At 41.8% G+C, this 24650-nt stretch overlaps 1 protein-coding gene across 3 annotated transcripts; it reads right to left on the reverse strand.

Moving 5' to 3' along the window:
* Window positions 1-3848: 3848 nt before the first annotated feature.
* On the reverse strand, window positions 3849-21189 carry VGLL3 (vestigial like family member 3). 3 transcript variants are annotated; one of them, XM_040423245.1, is made up of 3 exons: window positions 20872-21189; window positions 6943-7186; window positions 3849-4626 (listed from the first exon to the last, which is right to left on the reverse strand). In XM_040423245.1, exons 1-3 carry the CDS (start codon window positions 20980-20982, stop codon window positions 4106-4108), a joined length of 876 nt encoding a protein of 291 aa, XP_040279179.1. In that variant the 5' UTR covers window positions 20983-21189; the 3' UTR covers window positions 3849-4105. The 3 variants fall into 3 exon arrangements, with proteins under 3 accessions (XP_040279179.1, XP_040279178.1, XP_040279180.1); XM_040423244.1 differs by having other exon boundaries at window positions 6943-7189; XM_040423246.1 differs by lacking the exon at window positions 20872-21189 and adding an exon at window positions 13747-14172 and having other exon boundaries at window positions 6943-7189.
* Between the last annotated feature and the right edge of the window lie 3461 nt (window positions 21190-24650).

The raw sequence follows: 24650 nt of genomic DNA on the forward strand, positions 1-24650 counted from the left end.
TGGCAGATAAAACGTGAAAAATAAAAATAATCAAATTCTGGAGACTGTGTCAGACAACGGCTAATTTTACACTGGTGTAATACAAGCCATTTTTTTTTACCTCAACTAATTGTATATCTATACTATAGTAGTGTATGTGTATACTGTATATATAACCTTCTGATAAGGGCTGACAACAGTGAGCGAATGCTGTATGAGAGTTTGATCAGGGAAAGAGAATGAGGGAGTAAGAGATTGGTCTGATCGTTATCAGGTTTTTTTGTTGACAGACTACTGGCAGCTCAGCTTCTACCAACTAGTTCTACATGACAGATTCCTGCAAAAAACAGCCATTTTTTTTTCTACACTTCATAGGTTTATGTCAATACAAATTACATTCTTGCAAGCACTGAGGAATTGTGCCCTTTTTTTCTGGAAACCATTTTCTATTCACCATTTGTATTTAGGGCATCTTAGTGCCTTGTGTTACTGAAAGCATTGTGCACTGCCCTAAGATAAATGGGAGATACAGCAAACGCTTTTCGCATCAGTAACACAAGCTAAAACTGTGTTACTGAAGGCCTTACTGCATCAGATTGTGTAGTTCAAAGACATTTCACTGCAAAAAGAAATATTGCATTGGCAAACCTATGTTTTAGTGAACGTGTTATTACTTGAAAAAAAGTATTCAATATTTTACTGCAATAATACCTCAATCATTATGCCATTATCATAGCTGTATTACTGAATGTGTTGTACATTGCTGCAAGATAAGGGATAGATGCATACAGCAAACACATTTTACATTAGTTATACAATTTTTAACCGAGTTACTGAAGGCATTACTACATCAGAGCATCTAGTTCAAACACTATTCACTGCAAAAATGTCGTATTATCACACCTGTGTTTTAATAAAAGGCCTCTATTACTGCATTTAACGGTATATATCAAATACTGCAAAAATTGCATTATTACCATTGTAAATTGTCAATACCAATATGCAGTGTGTTTGTCGAAAGGGAGAGATTCAGGACATTAAATTGCCCTTCTGTCTTTAAATTACAGAAAAACACTGTTACTTTTCATTTATAGGAAACCTGTGACTTTTGATTTATAGGCCTCATAATGAAATGCCTGGAAAACACAAGACTCAGGCCTTATCATCTGAGAGACAGAATGTGTTCAGTAGCAACAGTAGAAGCACCAGCCATCCAGCCAGTAGTAGTAGCAGTGGCACTTGTAGCCACGGTGGTACTTGTAGGGACATATCACAGTATGATAAAACTGGCCAGGAGGGTGAGGACTATGATGAATTTTTGTGTGTTGGACAGGACCTGAGAGCTGGATTGGGGTGCTGAGGAGATGACATAAGAGGAGGAGGGTGGTGTCTGCAGTGGCAATATAAAAAAGAGGCAACATACTGTACAACCAAACATCCCAAAACACTGGCAGGGCCAGATCTGTTCTGTTCAGAAACTGGTGATGCAGCTGATAGTGTGGGTGTAGGCTTAAAATGAGCCAGAGCTGACCAAGCTTGGCCGACTTTATCTCTATGCGAGCAACTCCCATATGGTGTTTTTTTCTCCTATATGGCGTTTTTTCTCCACAGGGCTGGCATACAAAACCACAGGCATGTTCAAGATCTGCAAGCTTAAAATAAGCCGTGGGCATTCAAACATAAACAGAGGTACCAGGCCTCATGCAGCACATTAGGTGGCATCACCAGATTCTGTGGGAAAATAGAACTAGTCAGCATTCTCAATCAGAACAAGTCTGTCCTCCTTCTCCTGGTCTTCTTTGTGGCAGCCAGCCTGAAACCCAAAGCAGTAAAGTGTCTTTGTCATCAGCAGCTACTTCTTCTTCTGCTCAGACTTCTTCGTCTCCTTGTCCACCAATCCATCTTAAGACATCCATAGCAGAATGTGTGGCCATGAGAAAACTATTCTCGACTAGCAATTACAGTACCTTGTGTGCAAGCTGAATTCCCACCTGGCCAAGTTGGTGGTGCACTTGCTGATGTACCACTTAGTTGTGGTATTGGTGGAGCAGTTCTGTGCCTTCACTAAAATGTAGTTCTGCTGTATGACATTCATACTTATGCCCAGCTGTTTTTCAAAACAAGTGTTTAAAATTGCAAAGCTCACTGTGCAGCAAGGTGCAAGCTATTGTGGACACTTGGAGCAGCTGTTAGGGACAGTGACAGTAATAGGATAGCCTAATTCCTTGCCAAAGAAGCAGTTTGGGGTGCCAAAGAAGCAGTTTGAAACCTATATTGTGTGTTATATGGCTCCCTAACCTGATAAAAACCAAGACTTGGGAATACAATCCATGACTTGGGAATACAATCCTGGATTTGTCCTGTCCTGACTTGTCTTTCTTTACTTCAATGAATGAAGTTTTGGTTCTGCAGCTAGCCATTATTGTGGTTCCTTAAAGCTAGCTATCCAACCACCCCATAACAAACGTCTGTAAAGTATGGCAGTGATTTTAAGTGCCACTATTGTTTACAAAACTTTTGACCAGTCCTTTTAATTACTGGAATGAAGGTACAGAAAATGCATCTGAGCACGGAGCTATCAGATGTGTTTGGCCATCCTCAGAGAGGCGGAATTAACTACAGTATGTACATGCTCATAGATTCATGAGGGGAAATTATCAAACCAGTACAAAAGACCCAAATTTTGTGCAAGCTGCATTTTGAGCAAAAGATTTTTAACTTTTCCTTTTTTTATACTGCTCTTGCCACTTGTGGGTGGAGGTTAGTAGAGGGGCTACATTGGCCCAACTGATTTATTGTGATTTATGTCAGAAGAGTAAATATATAGTAAATCTATTACATCTATTATAGAGTAAATCTATACCACCTTATAGCTCGTCTATACAGTATTTGGTTTTCTGGAACTAGAAGATATGCCAAATTAACTAAAACATTAGCCTCTTAAAGAGGTTTTGGGGAACTTAGATATTGATGAGCTATCCTTAGCATAAGTCATTAATATCAGATCGGTGCACTCCTACCAATTAACTGTATCCTGATAGGTCATCATAAGTCCCTCTAAGCTCAGCTATGGCAAATTAGGATTTTATTTTTTTATTTTTATGGCAGGTACTCTTTAAAGGTACCACAAAATCAGTGCGGACCAAAAATCACTTGCGGACATGTGAATGGACCCCAAGAGGTTTGAGAGCCATAGCCTCTTCAAAAAATAAAATAAAAAAATAAATGCTGATGCTGAGAGTTGGAACCCACCAATCTGATAGCAGTGACCTATGCTGATGATAGGTCATCAGTATTTAATTCCTGGAAAACCCCTTTAACTAGACTTACTAGTGGTAGTAAAGTAAGATCATACAGTATTGGAATATAATAAACGTATGCACAGAGAATGCTGCACCTAAAACATTTTATAGCTTTTTCTCCTGCAAGGTTTAGGTGTAACGTCATGTAAAGTTTATAAAGAATCTAGCTTTATTACTTTAAATCTAGTTTATGAGAGACCTCAGCCACCTTTTGTATTTGCTTTTAAATCAATAAGTAAGCAATGTGATCCTATTATGCCATGAAAAGCTTACAAATACATAATAAAACATATAAAAATGTTATAAACAATTCCTTATATAGCTTACATAATTCATGGACCACTCTTTCTTTATATTTCCTCTATACTAGATGTATACAGACTATTACCAGTAATTCAATGGCTTTGCAAAAATTGTCACACCTGTGTTTGGCCATAAAGTAGATTAGATCACTTATTTTGTTCACCCAGTATGATCTGGTTTCAATCATTTAAGCGAAGAAATTGTAAAGCACGAACACAGACCACACGCAGAAATAGGAGCAAGCTGGAGGAAACGGATTAAGAAATCATTAATATTTAATATAAAACCAGTCTATTTTTTTAATTATTCACAGAAGGCTTTGGTCAAAATGCAAAAAAAACATGACATACAAAACATATACATGGAAAAAAGTTTTGGTATCACATAAGAAAGTACAATCATAAAGTCCTTTTAGGTCTATTAAGACAGGTTCTTTCCCAGAAGTGAAGAATAGTAATATCCTGGCTTTGACTTCCTTTGTAGTTGTACTATCCTCATTACAAGCCTAGAAACATGAAAATTTAGGCTGTAAAGCTGTTACCTGTCTCAAAGCCAAAACTTGGTACGATGTCCACAGTGCCATGGATTGCCCCAGCCCAAGCTGATGTAGCCATTGTGGTTGTACTTGGTTCCGTTTTAGCTACATCACATTGCTGTGCAGGAATCCTGGCTGTACGCATTGAAGGCATTAGTAGAGGTCCATATCGTGGATCTAAATGAGAGCCAGGGTGGTGATGATGACGGTGATGGTGGTGATGCATATGTGGATGTGCATGGTGGTGATACATGTAAACATCATGCATGTGTGCATATGGAGAACTGGTTGGTGGATAATGCCAGGATTCTGGTGGAGGATGGGGGATAGTTTGGTGCCCGTTATCTCCAGACCAGCTGCTAGGGTCAGGGTTGGAGAAAGTGCCAGTGGCTGTAGCTGTAAAGTCTGGATGAGCTCCACTCAAGCAAGCTGGTGGTGATGATTGATAGGAGCTTGTCCACAGTGACGGAGGTAAACTAGTCCTTTGGCAGGATACTGACAGACTTTCTGAAAATGAAAAATAGAACAATAACATCAATTATCAAAAATCAGTAAGCTATTTAAGGTGTCTGTTTTAGATGGAGTTACCATGTGAGGGGTTACCATACACCAGAATTGTATAATACCCCTTTCATGATCTAATTTATTAATATATTCCCTCTTATAATCTAGTTCCCAAATATTGATTTGGGGAAGCCATATTTGTGGACAGAATTTATTTTTCATACTTCATTATACATCACTATAAAGAATTCCATGTCCATGGGTGAGAACTAAATTCACAAACCCCCAGATCTATTTGTGTTGTCCCTGAGAACCTCTTTCAGGAGAAACTGGAATTTAGGTTTTACCAGTCAGTGCCAAGTCGACATCAAAGTAGAAAATGTGAACACCATACAATTTTGTGACACATGGTTGTCTAATTCTTGAAAAACTACATTACTCAGCATAAGACCACAATCCAAAAATAGGACAGTGTTATCAAAAGAATATCAAACAAGTCCACATGGTTGCAATATTTCAGTTTATGGTATCTCAAGTTGGAAACTGCAATCCTGAGGAGGGGTGCAAAGAAGGGATTTTTGTAGCTCTGTGTAAATTATCATTCCTAGAAAATGACCTTCGGGATTCCGTTCATTTCATTCTCATTACAACATCATCCTTATTATTTTATCCTAATTGGGCAAATGTAAACCTTACATAGTACAACGATGTCTACAATAAGCAAAAAAAAAGAAGGGTCCTCCAAACAGAATGATAAAATCGATTGAGCAAATTCATGACATACTAAAAATGCCTTTTATAGTCATGACTGAAAAAAGGGAAGCAGCATATTCAAGAATGGATAAATTTGTCTACTGAATAATAGTTTGCTGGAGTTTGTTCCCTTGTTCGGGGCTGAGCTCACTCATTTTTCTAATTATAAGCAAAATGTCAACTATTTTAAGAGGGAACATCCCATGGGAACAGTTTCTGATGCCTGGATTAGATTTTCCTTTACATGTCTAACAGTAAGGGTATTAAGAATCATGGAGCTTCGTGTTATTGTTTGTGTTTCTAGGCCCTCTAATTTTTATTTAATTTTTTATTCCATAACAAAGTCCAAGGTAAAGAGTCTAAAATTTGGTCCAGATTCTTCACATGTCCAAGAATGACATAAAGTTGTTAATTATACATCATTGTTATTCAACACATGATTCTACACCTCCCAAAGTCAGGAAGATGCCCCAAATCATATCAATGGCAGGTACAATATTTAGTCCAATTTTTTGTGTCTTTGGTAAAGAAAATGAGATGTATAGGTTGCTGGTAGGGATGAGCGAATCAACTTTGGATGAAATATCCGAAGTCGATTTGCAGAAAACTTTGTTTCAATACTGTATGGAGCGAGCGCTCTGTACAGTATTAGAATGTATTGGCGCCGATGAGCCGAAGTTATTACTTCGCAAAGTCTCCCGAGACTTTGCATAATAACTTCATAAATTTATTTCTACTGTAAAACAACATTTCCCATACTTGGGTTCGGTTCCAAGGTACCACTGGGAACCGAACCTGAGTTAAGAAAAAGTTTTTTTACAGTAGAAATAAATTTATGAAGTTATTGTGCGAACTCTAATGAGACTTTGCGAAGTAATAACTTCTGTTCATCGGAGCCAATACATTCTAATACTGTTCGGAGCACTCGCTCCATACAGTATTAAAACAAAGTTTTATGCAAATCGACTTCGGATGTTTCATCCAAAGTCGATTCGCTCATCCCTAGTTGCTGGGCACATCCTTGTTAAACAGATTAGAAAATAAAGAAATTTCAAAGCATGGGAAGAAACTAAAGTAATAAGGTAAGGGCTGCAGGAAATATTATACAGGGACGTACTAAAAAATAGAAAATTAAAAAATATTCAAAAACCTTTTTTAGAGATTTTATCCCATAATGTGTTAAAAATAAATATTTTTTAGCATCCTTGTTGAGTTCATCAATTGGGGTAACTCACTGATCCCATGACTTAATACTGAATACAAGAGCACTGAGCTATTAGTACCCAAAACCAACAAAAAAGGTTCTCAAATAAACTGAAAATGTTAAAAATTTAAAATTTTATATTTAAAAACTGAAAATGTAATAACACATATATACGCACTATATAGGTGTTATTAATGAGTTAGTTTTTTTATTAACTGGATACTGGAGAGTTGCAGCATTTTTAATATATCTTGAAAGTTTTACATTAAATAAAAAACTTGATGACTATTATTTTTAATACAAGATTAAGTTTATGTATCATTTTCTATAACATGGTAATTTTGATAATAGAAAAAGTTTACCTCTATTTGTTACTGTTTTGCTCTTTGAGGCTGAGTTTTCTGGATTGAAATTTCTTATTTGACTCAAGGCCCTGGAGAAATGTTCATCTACGACTGCTCCGATGTCTCCATGAAAGTAGGTCAAGAGGACACAGCGTGAGTTCAAATATTCCATTTCTGCGGGCTGTTCTTTTTCATCTTCTTCTTGCTTGGTCGGAAAGGCCATCTCTAAGGCTTCCTGCATCTTACTGTAGGCGACAATCTTCTTCTGTGAGGAAACAAAGAAACATGAAGCCACAACCCTACACTATCAGAAAGGTTCATATTATTATCATCCTGCTTGCATATATAAAACATATACTATTAGTAGGGGGCTACTGGGAGTGACATGAGCCCTTGGGATTTTAAGGTCAGGGACCAGTTCCCAACCTCTATAGACTTAATACACTAGTTCTGGGTTCATAAAGTGCATGATCTAATTTCCTGTCTGTATTCTGTTAACAACAACTCTTACAGGAAGCAGAGGAGAACTTAAAGGCTATGTACACATTTGGGGGTAATTTTTTATGATTGCATTGTACTCAATTTGGGCTAAAAATATTTTTTTTATTTGGTCTTTATTAAAAATATTCAGACGTTTCTTCACAAACGGTTAACGGTCTAGCTGTGTGAATTATACTTTCACTTTCAATTTGTGCCAGTCATCTAATAAACCTTATCTCTAAATTACTAAAAGGTCATAAACACTTATTTAAGCCACATTCTTAACAGTAAGATACGAATTGAGCTATAATGAGTGTTTAGGACATTAGAGATCAGAGATAAGGTAAGATGAGAATAAAAATACAGAGCCTGCTACTAAAGAATCTCAAGGCTGTGCAGAGAAAAGGGCTAATTTTTTTTTTAATAAAGACCAAATGAATAAACGATTTTTAGCTCAAAATTAGTACAATGCATGAAAATTCCCTCCAAAAAGTGTACATAGGCTTTAAATTCTGTGATGTTTGTTTGTTCCTGGGTATAAAAAGGAATAAAAGCATAGATTGAAACTCCTGGGTCCAAAGAAAATTTTGAAACAGTGCTATCCACCTACTATGTGCCATTTACAATACTGGTATGTTCTTATGTGGTAAAGGTTAATTGGTCGTCTTCTAGCATTACAGCCCAGGCCAATGGTGTGATTTAAAGCACCTGTGGTGCAATGCAAAATGTCTGACAGGGCCTGCCACGTACCACTTTTAATGCTACATGTAGCAGAGAGGCCTTTGCTGCCCCTTGGCACCAGAGCCTGGGTCCTATCCAAGCACTAATAGCTACAGCCCTGTCTAAATATTGTATTATCCTCCCATCTGGGTGATTATAGACTCCTATGGTGTTATATGGAGCAGCAGAGAGCATACTGCTTCATCCTCACTACAGTTGTGCTGGTTAGAAGGAACAAGGGACTTAGTGAACAGTGAGGGTCCCACTCATTTTTTTTCCAGTTCCTCATCTGCTACTCGCTCCATTGCTATGTCTATTCTGACCCTGGCAACCAGATGAATGACTGATGAAAGCCACCATGTCCACTTTCTGATGTAAAGCCGAACAATAAATTAATTCATAAAATATGACTAAGATATAAAAAAATATTTTACTTTTTTTTTTTTTTTGCCAGTGACAGATAAGAGTAATTCTGAGCAAGGACCCTGGATCTCAAAATAAAAAAATAAACAGCCGTGCCGCAGACATCTCACAGCAAATAGTTTCCATTCCATTCCAGAACAACAAAGTAAGTACATTGCATGAGTCTGCAGAGCGCACATCCGAAACCTAAACTTTACTATCCCCGGGCAGAGAGAATGATCTGCTGTCCATCTATTCTAAGACATACAGCAATGGTTTGGACACTTCAAAATCAAGCACAAACATAGACAAAACATGACATTTATTTTCATCATAATTTGCCAGGGTTTCAGATTGATATTATCCTGTTGTGAACCACATACATAATATAGACAACCATTTATGAGGGTCCTCTAGGACTATGAATACCAGAAAAGAACCAGGAGTTTAGGGGTAGAATTGGAGGCACCTGATGCCTGAGGGGTTTCCTACATAAGCCTACAGCTGACAGCTAGCCTTGAAGGCTTTGTACCCAGATTAGATAGACAGAAAGATAGATAGATAAAGTGGATAGATAGATAGATAGATAGATAGATAGATAGATAGATAGATAGATAGAAAAAATTTGAGCAGCACTGCAATGTATAGGTGCAGACGGAGTGCCAGCGGCTGTGAAGGCGATCCCCCTTCAAATAAGTAATAGGAAAAATTCCACGGCACATCCAAGGCGTAAAATAATATTAGGCTTTATTCACCAGACCGCGACGTTTCGATCCACCTCCTGGGATCTTTCTCAAGATAGATAGATAGATAGATAGATAGATAGAGGATCAAAAGCTCTTGCGGGCAGGGTCCTCTACCCCTCTGTACCAGTGTGTTAATACTTTATTTATTGTATTTTATATTTGTGTAACCCCGTCTGGATGTACAGTGCCATGGAATTAATGGCGCTTTCGAATAAATGATAATAATAATAATAATAATAATAATAAATAGATTGATATATGATAGACAGATAATATAGATAGATATATAGAAACATAGATAGATAGATAGATATTAAATAGATAGATAGATAGATAGATAGATAGATAGATATTAGATTGATAGATAGATATTAGATAGATTTGGAAACACCAAGAAATGTATAAGCTGCATATTAGATCCATCTCTACTACCATATACAATAGAGGTACCTCTGTAATCTGTTACTAAAACGATGCAGTAATGAGAATATACATTCGCTGGAATCATTCAGGATCCATCACATGATCTGCAGTACATGAAGTACCTGCATTATGTACATGGCAGATTTAAGGACACAAGAACAAAAGCAAGTTGTTTTAACATATCAAAACCCTGATATCCATCTGTATACACAATACCCTCCTCATTTGTGTAGAGTTGTATCTTTTACTAAGCAAGACAAATTGTGAGTCCTGTCCACCCACTTCTAGCCAAAGCACAGGAGGTGACTTCCTCCTCACCTACATATAAAAGGGAGGATGACTAGGGTGACTGACAGCGATCAGCAGGGGAATGACAGCACATCTTGAAAATTCGCTATGCAACACCTTCTGTACACGCTCATCTTAGAAGGAATCTTATCATATCTGAGACGTCAGATAAAAAAAAAAATGCAACCCTTTAACTTAACGTGTTGTCCTTCCCTAGTAACCCACGGTAAATTTACCTACTGGACTAAATCCAACAAAACAAAACAATCTGCAAATGCCTCTGCGGAAATCAAAACTAGAAGAAAAACACTCCCAAAGGAATTGTCCCATGAAAAACATTCTGCAGTTTTCAAACCAGCGCCTGGATCTGAATACTTCTGCATTATTATAACTACTGAGTTATTCAATTAAATCTATCTGTATAGCACCACCTAGTGTTTGCGCTTTTTCTTATTTCTCTGTCCTGCTCACTGAGACGGGACCACATACTCAGTTCTATCCTTTAACTTCCACCAGCTGCAACAGAAAGGACACACCCCTGAAAAGGGACACGTCCCTTAAGCTGACAGCATGAAATAGATCCAACATAGGAGCAATAAATGGGGAGATCTCTGGATCCATGTGAGGTACGGGACTGGTTCTACCTTTGGTAGAAACAGGTTATCATGTACTAGATTATGTACGATTTTTTTTTTTTTTTTTTACATTATTCATGAGATAACCCCTTTAATCGATAATTTTAAGTAATTTCAAGTCATATCTCATCATATGTTGCATTATGGAGGTATTGTTCCATTGAGGTATGTTGTTGATTTCAGAGAAACATATGTGTGGCGTTTGGATCTTCTCCTTATGTTCTTGTGGGATTTTACCTAAATTTCAAAAATATGCTTAGGGCCCTCGGACAGGACAAGAGCCGATGGTTGATAAGCCCATTCATCGGCGCTCGTTTGCATCGGCCTGATTACACAGACCAATGAAAAGTGAATATTGGAGGAATAATCGCTACTGAAGTCATTCCTCCATCATTCTCTTCTAATGATTATCGGCAGCACAATCCTGATTACACAGGGAGATGTGCTGCCAATAATCGTCCATCTTTCACCCTCATGATGGATGCCCATCAGCTGACAAACGATCATTTACTCGTTCATTGGCTGCTTACTTTTACAAGTCAATTGATAAGGGCCCTTTTAGACTTCACAATTCTTAGGTCAATTATCGGGAACGAGCATTCGTATGAACACTCGTTCCCAATAATTGACCTAAGAATTGTGAAGTCTAAAAGGGCCCTTATCAAATTTACATTGCAAGTATGTGTCCATTCTGGGTGCTTTTGGACAAGAAAACGGATGCCTTGGGTCTGGAATGGCATAGGAAGTCCAGTTAATCCAAATGTTCACTCTTCCTTTTGGAGGGGTCTCTGTTTTGGCTAACGTGAGCTAATCTGCACTGAATTTACTTGAGGAGATATGACTACGGGTGGGTTCACATTGCGTTTTTCCCATCCTTTTAACGTATATACAAAAAAAGTATGCGTTAAACGGATGCCTCAGACTGATGCTATACAGTGGCATCCGTTCACCATAGAGTTCCATTGTAAAAAAAAACCCGTATACTTCTTTTTACATAGTAAAAAATAAAGTATACGTTTTATTTACCGAACTCTGCAGGATACAAGTATATGTACAATATATGTCAAACGGAGGCATAAAACATGATATGAACCCTCCCTTATAGGGGGATGGGATCATTATATGGACACATGTAAATGCCCAGTACACAAAAGGTAAGGTGAGGGCGGTGGTTTCGTATCATTTTAAAATGTTCCTCCATTCTGGCCACTTTTGTACGGAAGAAAGACGCCCTGGGGCTGGGAAGAGGTAGGAATGCTGGTATTTATTTGAGAGGTTGTGACTAAGGGCTTATTCTCACGGCCGTATGAATGGTTCCACATCTGTTCCGTAATTTTGCGGAATGGGTGCGGACCAAATCATTTCAATGGGGCCACAAAAGATGCGAACAGCACACCAAGTGTTGCTCTGTTCAGTGGCCCAGCAAAAAAGATAGAACATGTCCTATTCTTGTCGGCTTTTCTATAATGAGACACCCAATGAGACACCCATTCCATTCCGCAAATTGTGGAACACACACGGGCGCCATCCGTGTTTTGCAGATTCGCAATTTGCAGACCACAAAACATGGCGCGGTAGTCTGAATGAGCCCTAATAGGGGGGATATGATTGTGTTATAGACATGTTTAATTGCCCAGTAGACAAGAGTAGACAGAGTGTCTAAGTGGATACTGGCTTTTTCACTAGTTGTATTTTTCCGTACAACCCTTTCCATGACATTTTTGTCACCTTTTGCCTCCATTCATGTCTATGAGGCTTCTCTCTGTGCATACTATGAATCCTTAACATGTCGGGTAGATTTATCAAAACTGGTGTAAAGAAAAACTGGCTTAGTTGCCTATAGCAACCAATCAGATTCCACCTTTTATTTTTCAAATGAGCCCTGAGAAATGAAAGGTGGAATCTGATTGGTTGCTAGGGGCAACTAAGCCAGTTCTACTTTATACCAGTTTTGATAAATGTCCCCTATTTAATTACTACAGCGCAATACACTAAACCATGTCCAAACAGTGGAAAATGGCAATGGTTACAGAACGTTTCACCAATTATTGGCGCTCTGAGCCACATCTTTCCACATATTATTTCACGTCTTTCCTGCAATGTGAAAATGTAATGGTTTGCAGAAAATTTAAACTTCAGCAAAAACATTATTTTCATTATTTTGCAGCAGTGCAGTAAACATTGGAGCTGTCTCAGACGAGAACTGGCCTTGTTTCCCAAAGCAACCAATCACAGCACAGCTTTCATTTGGCCAGGGCAGAGTTAGAAATGGAAGCTGAGTTCTGATTGTTTGCTGTGGGCAACACAGACATTTTTTTTCTGCTGGACAGTTTTGGTACAACTCTTCTTCCCCCATAGTCCTCGACTAGAAGTGTCATCTGTACATTCACATCCTTATAGTATAGTTTGGAGCTTGGTGACATCATTTTACTCCATGATTTTTCAAACATGGAAACAAAAGTTAAAAATAATTCAAAATATAAGGAGCCTATTTAGGAACAGCAGATGTATGGCAAAAAAATAAAAAAACGAGGCCCCTCATGCTGATTTATGTCACCACATCACATGGCAAGTTGCCCAGTGGAGTCTGCGGAGGGTGGGAATGAGAAATTTACGAATATCGGGTGACAACTGGATATTAACAGTTGGGGGTGGTATCCCTAGACATATTGCCCAATCAGTGCCGCCCGCGTGGGACTCTGTAGGGACACACCCCTCTGACAAGGTTATTGGTAATACAAAGCTGTGACTTTTTTTCCTTTGTTATGGTGCATTCACACAACTGTATGTATTTTTCGGGTACGCAGAAAATACGGATGGCGTCCGTGTGTGGTCCATGTTGTATCCTTTTTTTTGGCAGATCCATTATAGCAATGCCTATCCTTGTCCACAAAATGGACAAGAATAGGACATGTTTGCGGGCTACGGAATGGACATACCGAATGGGTCCACATCCTATCAGAAAAAAAATGTGGATTGGATGCAGACCAAAAATACGGTAATGTGAATGGAGTCTTACTAGGAGGAATAACAGAGGAACTGAGAAAATATTCCCCAAAAATGTTATTACCTGGTAAGTGCAAGTATTGACTAAAGCAGACATGTCAGGAGAGATGTAATCATCTTACCTTCTCAGTGGATGAAGCACAGCTCCCAGTATGTTCTGCTTACGTCCAGCGCCGTATAATGAGGAATGCAGCTCTTGAGACTGGTGTCTGGGGCTGAACCTCCTGCACACTGTACATTATATCAGATATTTTCCAGGTACACAAGCTGGACATAGCCTAGACTTGATCAATCATGTCCGTAGACCAAAAGCAGACCACCGTCCACCTGGAGACGTGGACATGCCAGCTGTGCTGTACTTCTCTCTATATAATGCACACTACTAGCTCGAATACTGCAGGGGGCATGGAGCCTGTCTGACTGTATTACTGTTGTATCCGCTATGCCAAATATTCATGTAGTTGCACACAAGCTCAGAAATTCTTCTCCATTACTGGCGAGATTCCTTCCTTCAAAGACACTTCCCATGTAAAGAATGATCTCCATGTGTAATAATGATAAAACTTTATGGAATGCAACAACAGAAATTCTGGAGTCTCTAATGACTGCAAGGCCTGAGCCAAGTCCTCGCAGGCCCCACCTCACACCCACGCTCAGTGCATGCTTCTAGACTGCTGTCAGGCTGATAAGAGGACACACTCCATCCCTACTACTACATAGACATGGAGCAATTTTCACCAAGTGCATAATTTGTGGATATTTTCCTTTTTCGGACTATATATTTTGAAATTTAGGGCTAAAAGACTGCATGGGTGCAGCAGAGCTGAGTATATATATACACTCATATACACATATAGTACTGTATATATGATTGATAGATAGATAGATAGATAGATATACTTTTTGTAGGAGCGCTCATCTTGTCATTGAACTTTGGGCGTCCTCCCTTCCTGCTAAACAACTGTCCACTTTCAGAAACCGACAGCTACACCTACATGGGCCTAGAAATCAGTCAATCAGGGAGTTTTAAGAAAGCCATGGAAACACTGAAAGACAAGGCAAGCAAAACCTTCTATGCCATCAGAAGGCATCTGTATCATCTTAAGGTACCAGTGACCGTCTGGCTTAAAATCCTTGACACCATCATCGCCCCAATCCTCCTGTATGGCAGCGAAGTCTGGGGCCCAGACACATACCCAGACCGGGCAAAGTGGGACTCTGGGCCAACAGAACTATTCCACCTAGAATTCTGCAAACACCTTCTCCAGGTCCAAAGGAGCACCTCAAACAGCGCCTGCCGAGCAGAACTGGGCAGATTCCCACTCTACTTTGCTGTTCAGAAGCAGGTGCTATCATTCAGAGCCTATCTGCATAGCAGCAGTCCCAGCTCCTACCATCACAAAGCCTTGCTGCACCTAGAAGCCCCAGAAAAACAAAGCACCCTGCAACAAGTCACCCAAACCCAGCCTGCCCAAGCCAACAAACAATACAGCCTGGCAAAGGGGGAAATCCAGAGGACGATACACAAGAGCAAAGAGGAGTATATCAGCGTCTGGAGGAACGACATACAAACATCACAAAAGCTGACAGTATACCAGAGCCTGCAGAGGGAGCAGTGGCATGCCTAGGGTGGGGCGGTCCGCCCCGGGTGTTGGCTCTCAGGGGGTGCAATGAGCGCTTCCATCAATACAGATGGAAGTGCTCATTGCTGGAGCGCTGATGCCTACATACTGCAGCGGGGCACGAGAGCGCATAGTTCCCTGCCCCGCCGCCGATCACCGCCATAGGCTTCAAGCCTAGTAGGCCTGAGGCCTATGCGGTAGTGAAATCCCGGCGCAGGCGTGCATGATGACGTAATCGCGCGCGCCTGTGCCGGGACGCAGCAGCACAGTGAAGTGTGCGCGCCTTCCTCTGCGAGCAGGCGCAGGTGAGTATTTAGCTTTTAGTTTTTTAATAATTTTTGTTTTTGTTTTGTTTTTATGTGCCAACTTTGGGGGACATGGGGGAGGACACACAGGAGGACATGTGGGGAAAAAATATCATGGTGGGATACTGTATGGGGGCAAATTATCATGTGAGGGATTACTATGTGGGGGCAAATTATTATGGGAGGGATTACTATGTGGGGCAAATAATAATTATGGGAGGTATTACTATGTGTGGGGCAAATTACTATATGGGGCAATGTGGGGGAAACTACTGTGAGGGGCAAATTACTATATAGGGGCAGTGTGGGGGAAATTACTATGGGGGCAGTGTGGGGGAAACTACTGTGTGGGGGGCAGTGTGGGAGAAACTAATGTGTGGGGGGCAGTGTGGGGGAAACTACTATGGGGGGCAGTGTGGGGGAAATTACTGTGTGGGGGAAATTACTGTGTGGGGGCATTGTGGGGGAAACTACTGTGTGGGGGCAGTGTGGGGTAAATTACTGTGTGGGGGCAGTGTGGGGGAAACTACTGTGTGGGGGAAATTACTGTGTGGGGGGCAGTGTGGGGGAAATTACTGTGTCGTGGCAGTGTGGGGGCATTGTGGGGGAAACTACTGTATGGGGGCAGTGTGGGGGAAATTACTGTGTGGGGCAAATTACTATATGGGGCAGTGTGGGGGAAACTACTGTGTGGGGGCAGTGTGGTGGAAATTACTCTGGGGCAGTGTGTGGAAAATTACTTTGTGGGGCAAATTACTATATGGGGTAAGTGTGGGGTAAATTACTGTGTAGGGGCAGTGTGGGGGAAATTACTGTATGGGGCAGTGTGGTAAAATTACTGTGGGGGCAGTGTGGGGGAAATTACTGTGTGTGGGAAATTACTATATGGAGGCAGTGTGGGAGAAATTACTGTGTGGGGGAAAATACTATATGGGGCAGTGTGGAGTAAATTACTGTATGGGGGCAGTGTGGGGGAAATTACTGTGTGGGGGAAATTACTAATTACTATATGGGGGCAATGTGTGGGAAAGTTCCTGTGTGGGGGCAGTGTGGGAGAAATTACTGTATAGGGCAGTGTGGTGGAAATTACTGTATGGGGGCAGCGTGGGGGAAATTACTGTGTGGGGAAAATTACTATATGGGGCAGTGTGGGGGAAACTACTGTGTAGGGGCAGTGTGGGGGAAACTACTGTATGGGGCAGTGTGGTAAAATTACTGTGGGGGCAGTGTGGGGGAAATTACTATATGGAGGCAGTGTGGGAGAAATTACTGTGTGGGGCAAATACTATATGGGGCAGTGTGGGGGAAATTACTGTATGGGGAAGTGTGGGGGAAATTACTATGGGGGCAGTGTGGGGAAATTACTGTGTGGGGCAAATGACTAATTACTATATGGGGGCAATGTGTGGGAAAGTTCCTGTGTGGGGGCAGTGTGGGAGAAATTACTGTATGGGGCAGTGTGGTGGAAATTACTGTATGGGGGCAGTGTGAGGGAAATTTACTGTGTGTTGGGGGGGGAAATTACTGTGGGGGGATTACTATGGGGGCAGTGTGGGGGAAATAACTATATGGGGCATTGTGAGGGGAATTACTGTGTGTTGGGGACAAATTACTATGGGGGGATTACTATGGGGGCAGTGTGGGGGAAATTACTATATGGGGCAGCGTGGGGGGGGCGTTGCTATTGGGGAGGCACTGTAGGGGCAATTCTATTATTTCTGGAGACACTATACAGGGATTATTACCTGGAGCACAATATAGGGTGTTATTACTGGGGGCACTCTAGGGGACATTATAGCTGCTGTAGACACCAGGGACATTTGGGGTAATTTATCAAACTGGTGTAAAGTAGAACTGGCTTAGTTGCTCATGGAAGCCAATCAGATTCCACCTTTCATTTTTGACAGCTCTTTTGGAAATATATTATGTCTACTGGGGTCACTACTTTTTCAGCAGTATAGTACCTGGGGCATTGGGGGGAACAACGGGCACAGTATTGGGGGTGCAGCAGGATGACACTGTGGGGACACCAGGATGGGGAGGTTGATGGAAAAACTGAGAAATCTAATGTGTCTGTGTTACAAACTCTGTAGAGACGAGATGCGGCTGAAAGAATTTGTCATGGCGGTCTAGCGGAGGAGAAGAGGAAAGAGAAGGTCTACATGACAGGAGATGTCCCTGGATGTAAGAGGTATGTGGTCAAGTATTGGGGGAGAAGAGGTGCCAGAGAAAGGACCCACCTCGGGTGCCAAACTGGGAGTACAAACTGGCCTCATATCTGGAGAAACTCCCCAATCCAAGAGACCGACAGATCCTGAGCTGCTACAGACTGAGTGCCCACAGCCTGCTTATTGAATCCGGGCATCACCGACAGAGGTACAAGCCAAGGGAGAGCAGACTGTGTCAGCAGTGCAACCAAGAGGCCGTGGAGGATGAGGCTCATTTCCTGCTGCGGTGCCCAAAATACTTAGCAGTGAGGGATTCTCACTTCAGGAGACTGTCTGATCTCTGCCCAGGCTTCACCTCCATGGAGGAGGAAGAGAGACTCACCATACTGCTGGGGGAAGAGGAGAACACAGCGACCATAGCAGCACAATATATTACTGCCTGCCATAAACTGAGAGGAGGCTGATATACCATGGACACTCCACCCTGGATGTGTCCCCATCCCCCAAACTTACCCTATACCCCCACCCTGGACGTGTCCTCATTCCCCAACCCTACCCAATTATTTCCCACTTGCTTTGGCAATGCTAAAATGTATTTAGCCCTGCCAATAAAGATTATTTGATTTGCTAGATAGTTAGATATGGGATAGATAGATAGATAGATAGATAGATAGATAGATAGATAGATAGATAGATAGATATGGGATGGATAGATAGATAGATAGATAGATATGGGATGGATAGATGGATAGAATAGATAGATGATAGATAGATAGATAGATAGATAGATAGATAGATAGATAGATAGATAGATAGATAGATACTTCTTCAGCTCCATGGAGGAGGAAGAGAAACTGCACATCCTGCTGGGAGAGGAAGAGAACACTGTGGACATAGCATCACAATATATCAGTGCCTGCCACAGACTGAGAGGAGCGTGTCCGCACCGGAGTGTGTCCGCGCCCCTCCCCCCGTCATGATATGCCACAGACTCCTATACACCGACCCCGGGTGTGTCCCCATTTCTCAACCCTCTATTTCCCACGTGCTTTGGTAATACTAATGTATAATTTCGACCTGCCAATTAAGCTTTTTTGATTGATTGATTGATTGATTAATAGATAGATAGACAAGGTTCCCCATTGCATGGTCCTATAGGTTTAATGAAAACCCAGGAGAACAAATAAGGAACAGAATTTTTTAACTTTCAATCAAGTCTTATTAATACTGTTTATTGGATAGATAATAGATAGATAATAGATAGATAGATAATAGATAGATAATAGATAGATAGATAATAGATAGATAATAGATAGACAGATAAATTGACTGATAAATTGGTAAATTCATAACTTTGTGGAGCGCCCCTCCCCCCACCACCACTACTTTTTACTCTTTTACAAACTGACAGACATGTCACCAGAAAAGAGGTACAAATACATTAACAGACGTGACCCAGGACCTTATTACCTCTACAGAACTACAGTGCGGCCCCCAGGAAACTGCTGAGGGTGCAGGGCTTTATTCAGGGGTGCTGTCATATGGCGGCATGATTGTCAGCTGACACTACTGTGTATTACAGACGTGTAGCAGTGATTGACACTAGTATTACTTATCTGAAGGAGCCGCTGATTCCCTGGCGCTGTACATCCAGACAGGGTTACACAAGTATAAAATACAACAGACTGCTGCAGAGGATTTCACGCACTTATATAGCGCTGACATATTCTGCTCTTTACAGACATTATCATCTCTCGCTGTCCCCAATCTAAGTTCCCTCTCAGTATATCTTTGCCGCAGCTTAGTCCTCCGACCACCAGAGAGTCGGTATTTTGGGCTTCTCATTTTCATGCATTTCTATTATTTCTTTTGCGTGTTGTTGAATAGAAGTAGCAGAGATGACTTTGTCATTTAACTCCTTGGCACTGCGTTAGGCCTCTTGCACACAAATTTTTTTTTTTTTCTGTTTACATTCCGTTTTTTTGCGTTCCGCATACGGAACCATTCATTTCAATAGATCCGCAAAAAATACGGAAGGCACTCCATATGCCTTCCGTTTCCGTATTTCCATTTTCCCATTCCGTTCAAAGATAGAACATGTCCTATTTTTGTCCGCATAAGGCCTCTTGCACACGACCGTATGGCTTTTTCTGTATTTTGCGGTCCGCAAAAAACGGATCCGCAAAAAATACGGATGACGTCCTTGTACATTCTGTTTTTTGCAGAACGGAACAGCTGGCCCCTGATAGAAGAGTACAATCCTTGTCCGTTAGGCTACATGCACACGAATGTATTTTGTTTCCGTGTCCGTTCCGTTTTTTTTGCGGATAGGATGCGGACCCATTCATTTCAATGGGTGCGCAAAAAACGCGGACAGAACACCGTGGGCTCTCTGCATCAGTATGTCCGTTCCGTTGCTCAGCCCAAAAAATTGTGCATGTCCTATTTTTTTCTAGTTTGCGGAGAAGGATAGGCATTATTACAATGGAACCGCAAAAAAAAAGGATCCGCAAAAAAAACCTGATGCCATATGGAACATCATCCATTTTTTTGGCAGACCGCAAAACACATACGGTCGTGTGCATGTAGCCTTATGTGGACAATAATAGGACATGTTCTATCTTTGAACGGAACGGAAAAACGGAAATACGGAAACGGAAGTCATATGGAGTACCTTCCATATTTTTTGCGGATCCATCAAAATGAATGGTTCCGCATACGGTCCGGAACGGAAAAAAAACAGAACGTAAACGGAAAAAAAAAACGTTTGTGTGCAAGAGGACTAACAGACAAGGATAGTACTGTTCTATCAGGGGCCAGCTGTTCCGTTCCGCAAAAAAACGGTAAGCACATGGACGTCATCCCTATTTATTGGGGATGAGTTTTTTGCGGACCGCAAAATACTGAAAAAGCCATACGGTCGTGTGCAAGAGGCCTTATTTGTACATTGTGATAACTTTGTGCCACCTGACAAACTCTGCTCTGCTACGTTAAATCTTCACAATCTATAAACGATTGACGGCAGATATACACTATGGAGTTCGCCTACTCGGCTGGAAGTCGCTTCCACGTGTCCACTACTCTTCCTAATCTAAGTGGCTGCAATGACTTCTTAATATACATCATAGTGGAATAAGGAAACTACAACTTACCTGCTGGTTATGATGGTGGTGGTAGTACGCTGATGTACAAGCTGCTGTGCCAGGCAGATACTGGTGCATGCCATACACTTGGTGATGATACATAACATCCAGACAACTCATTGCAGGACTGCCAGTCAGGTACTCCCCCCGAAGAAGTCTTATCCTATGAGCGGCTCGGTGAGCCCAGCAGAGTCCTTGCTCCTGGATGCTCCCTCCATATGTCCCTTATAGAGGAGCAGGCTGAGGAGACAGGCAGCAGCATTAGCATGCACACAATAGACATGCCACACACCGGCCAATAGGCAGCTCGGCTCTGTGCACACAGGACGGGGGGCTCATCTGCACCACTGCATAGGGCTGGGGGCAGGGACCACTCTCTGTGCATCTCACTGGAGGAAAGTTTGACATTGGGCTGCGCTGCGATTGGCTGCCAGGGAGGAGAGGAGGGATCCTGGCTTTCACTTGATGATTCCGGGTGAAGTTTCCAGAGGCTGAGTGCCATCTGTCTGTACGGGCAGACGACACACCGCAGAGGAATAATCATCCTTATTTATATAGCACCGACATATTCTGCAGCGCTTTACAAAACAAGATCACTCGAGTCATTCATACAATAGGAATGAGGGTTCTGCTCACAAGAGCTTACAATCTAGGATGAAGTAGGGGCGACCTGTAAGGTGGTAGGATTTGTTACGTATAATGGTCCAGCCATCTTTTACTCTAAAAGGAAGGGGGGGGGGATATAAAAAGCTGCGTGAGCCAGTATCTCCGTATATTAGGGTGAAAGGGGTGCGCAGGATAGTGTGGAATGAGGGGGGACATTTATCATCTAGAGAAAGTTAAAGGGGCTTTCTGACCCCTGAAATGGGAAGCGAGGTAAGTACATTGTGCGTGAGGGGCCCGCGGGCTTACGGGGGGGGGGCACTTCAGGGGTCAGATAACCCCTTTAATACAAGGCACTTACTACTATAGTGTGATTGTCCATATTGCCTCCTTTGCTGGATGGATTCATTTTTCCATCTCATTATACACTGCTCATTTCCATGGTTATGAACACCCTACAATCCAGCAGCGGTGGTCGTGCTTGCACACTATAGGACAAAAAACTGTGGTCTTTCCGGTGGCCTGGACCGTGAAATCGCGGAGCGCACATAGGCACACAAGCGCATCCTGGCCACCTCATATAGGCGCTGCAGCGGTGGCTGTAATCCCTGGATACAAGAAGTGTATAATGCAACGGATTTGGCAAATGACTAAACGGAGGCAAATGGACCGTATTGACTATGATGTGGTTTGTTCGGGAGTGCGCCATGTTTTAGCAGAACAAAAAAGAAATACTGCATGCAGGACTTTATTTTATCCTCACTTTTTGACTGAATCTGCAAAATAAGCCCCAAACGGCTTCTGACTTAAATATGAACAAGCCAACAAGTGCAAAAAAAGCAGAATATAAATAAGGGCGCATGCGCTGTATCATGGATACTGCACATATAATACAGTCTATATAATAAAAAATATAATATATAATATGTGTGCCTATATTTCTAAGGAAGAAGAACGAGAAAAGATAAGTAAGACGAGAAGAGAGGAAACCAGAAGTGAAAGGGTGCTGAGAAGTAGGAGCTCAGCTTTGATGTGTAGCTAGTCTTTCCGTTAGATTCAGGGTGCTGCCCTCCTCCTGTATCTACAGTAAATACCCTGAACAAAGCAGAGTAGCTTTTTGGCACCAGCTCTGGCATCATGCGCCAGGTGTCATGTCCCCAAAACCTCTTCTTCCCAGATTCCCCCTGTCATATGTATCTCAGTAGCTTTACCTTAAAGGGGCTTTCCAGGAATAGTCACTTTTTATCTAATGCCCATAGCCTGCCTCTGTAAGCAGAAGATTCACACTTACCTGCCCCCCGCTGCTGTTTACATCCGATGCTGCATGGACATGGTCACATACTCAACCACAGCCAAAAACTGTAATATGGTCACAAGTGGCACATTACTGCTGAAGCCAATGATTGGCTTCAGTGGAGCATGTGACCATATTAATACAGCACCGGATGTAAACACTAGGGGGGCCAGAACATGGACATAGCGAAGGCAACATGGGGGACCGGAGCGGCGGCGAGTCGGTAAGTATGAATCTTCTGTTTTACGGAGGCAGCTGCAGGTTTTAGATAAAAAGCTATTATTCCTTGAAGACCCCTTTAAGTCCTAAGGAAAGACACAGATTGTGATATGATCATAGGATCTGCCATATCCTAGATATTAGAGATGAGCGAATAATTTCTGAAATTCAGAAATTGCACTGGAATTTTTCAAAAATTGTGATTCTGTTACAGAGATGGTGTGTGCCCACTACCGCTCCACACCTCCAAGTGGGCATGGCCACTGCTCTGTTCACCTGCTCTGTTGCTTCTGTGTTCCGGCGGCTTGGACTCTCCTCCTACTACCCAGTGAGCCTGGCCACCAGGCCCCGCTGGTTGAGGCCTGATTTTGTTGTGCCTCTAGATCATGTGTGTTCTTAAAGGGACAGTGCATGTGCCATCCTTTTGCCCAGCCAAGGGGTACCGAAGGAACCATCATCTATGGGAAAGTACCTGAGCAAAAGGTTCTATCATGCTAGGTTCCTGCAAAGGTGTGCTGATTACATTTGTCTGTACACATACCTACTTCTGCTTGTTTCCTGGATTTGACCCTTTGCTGCCTGACCTGACCTCTGCCTGTTCTTCATTCTGATCAAGAGCCACCCACCATGACCCTCAACATGCTTATATGATTGCATGAACTCTGTCTGTCTTGATCTCAACCTGTCCCTAACTACAGTTTTATCTGTCTCCTCTATGCTCCGCGCTGGTACAGTATCTCTTGGCCCCCGTGGTTAGGCAGTCACTTAAACAGAGACTACTCTAAGAGGTAGCAGCCAGGTGGTTCCTCTACAGCAAAGTTCAGAACCCTGCACAGTGGTTAGAGGGAGGCCATTTAAATGAAGACCATAGAATTACCCCAAGACATATCTGTTCAAGCAACACAGTGCACCCAGTACCGATTTATAACAGATTCTTTAGATCAGAAATTTTGTGTGATTCAGTTTGGGAAAATTGGAAAGCTAAAGAGAGACTTTTCCAGGCAATTAGAGCACTTTTGATTTGGGTGGAATCTATTCGGACTTGAATTGAAAAGAACGGGCAACTTGGCCAAATCGCCCAGAATCAAAATTTCAGAAATTCACTCATCTCTACAAATGAAGATACAACGAGGGGTGTATACAATATGTTGTTTACAGGTGGATACATATGTAGCATGCACATATTTGACAGACAATGGTCACCTTTATTATAGCATGCGTAATTAAGTGTACATAGGTTATGCTGCCATTCTGTACACATAACTAATGCCACTATACTGTCAACATTCTCACTATACAGTACACAGCAGACCCATAAAATGACAGCCAGGATACAATATAAAGAGCATATAGCCTGGTAGGGTTGATCATGCTGATTAAAACAATACCTTAGTTATCTTTGCACATAGCAGCGATCCTGAGATATCAGCATTTATATGATTATGCTAATTAGCTCTTTCGATCACCAAGGGGCTGGGAAGAAGACTTGGAGCACCGCTATTCTAATGCCCATCTCCTCTGTGCACACCTCCTTCCCCGTAGATTGGCAGGGCTAGACATGTCATCCAGCCCAAAATTCAGACACCACCAATATCATCCTTATGTAAAAACTTCTTGAGCCCCTCAAAATAAAAAACGCTCTCAGTGAAGCCGACAAAGTTAGTCCACCTGG

Source organism: Bufo bufo, chromosome 3 (assembly GCF_905171765.1).
Source record: "Bufo bufo chromosome 3, aBufBuf1.1, whole genome shotgun sequence".
Classification (NCBI taxonomy): Eukaryota; Metazoa; Chordata; class Amphibia; order Anura; family Bufonidae; genus Bufo; species Bufo bufo.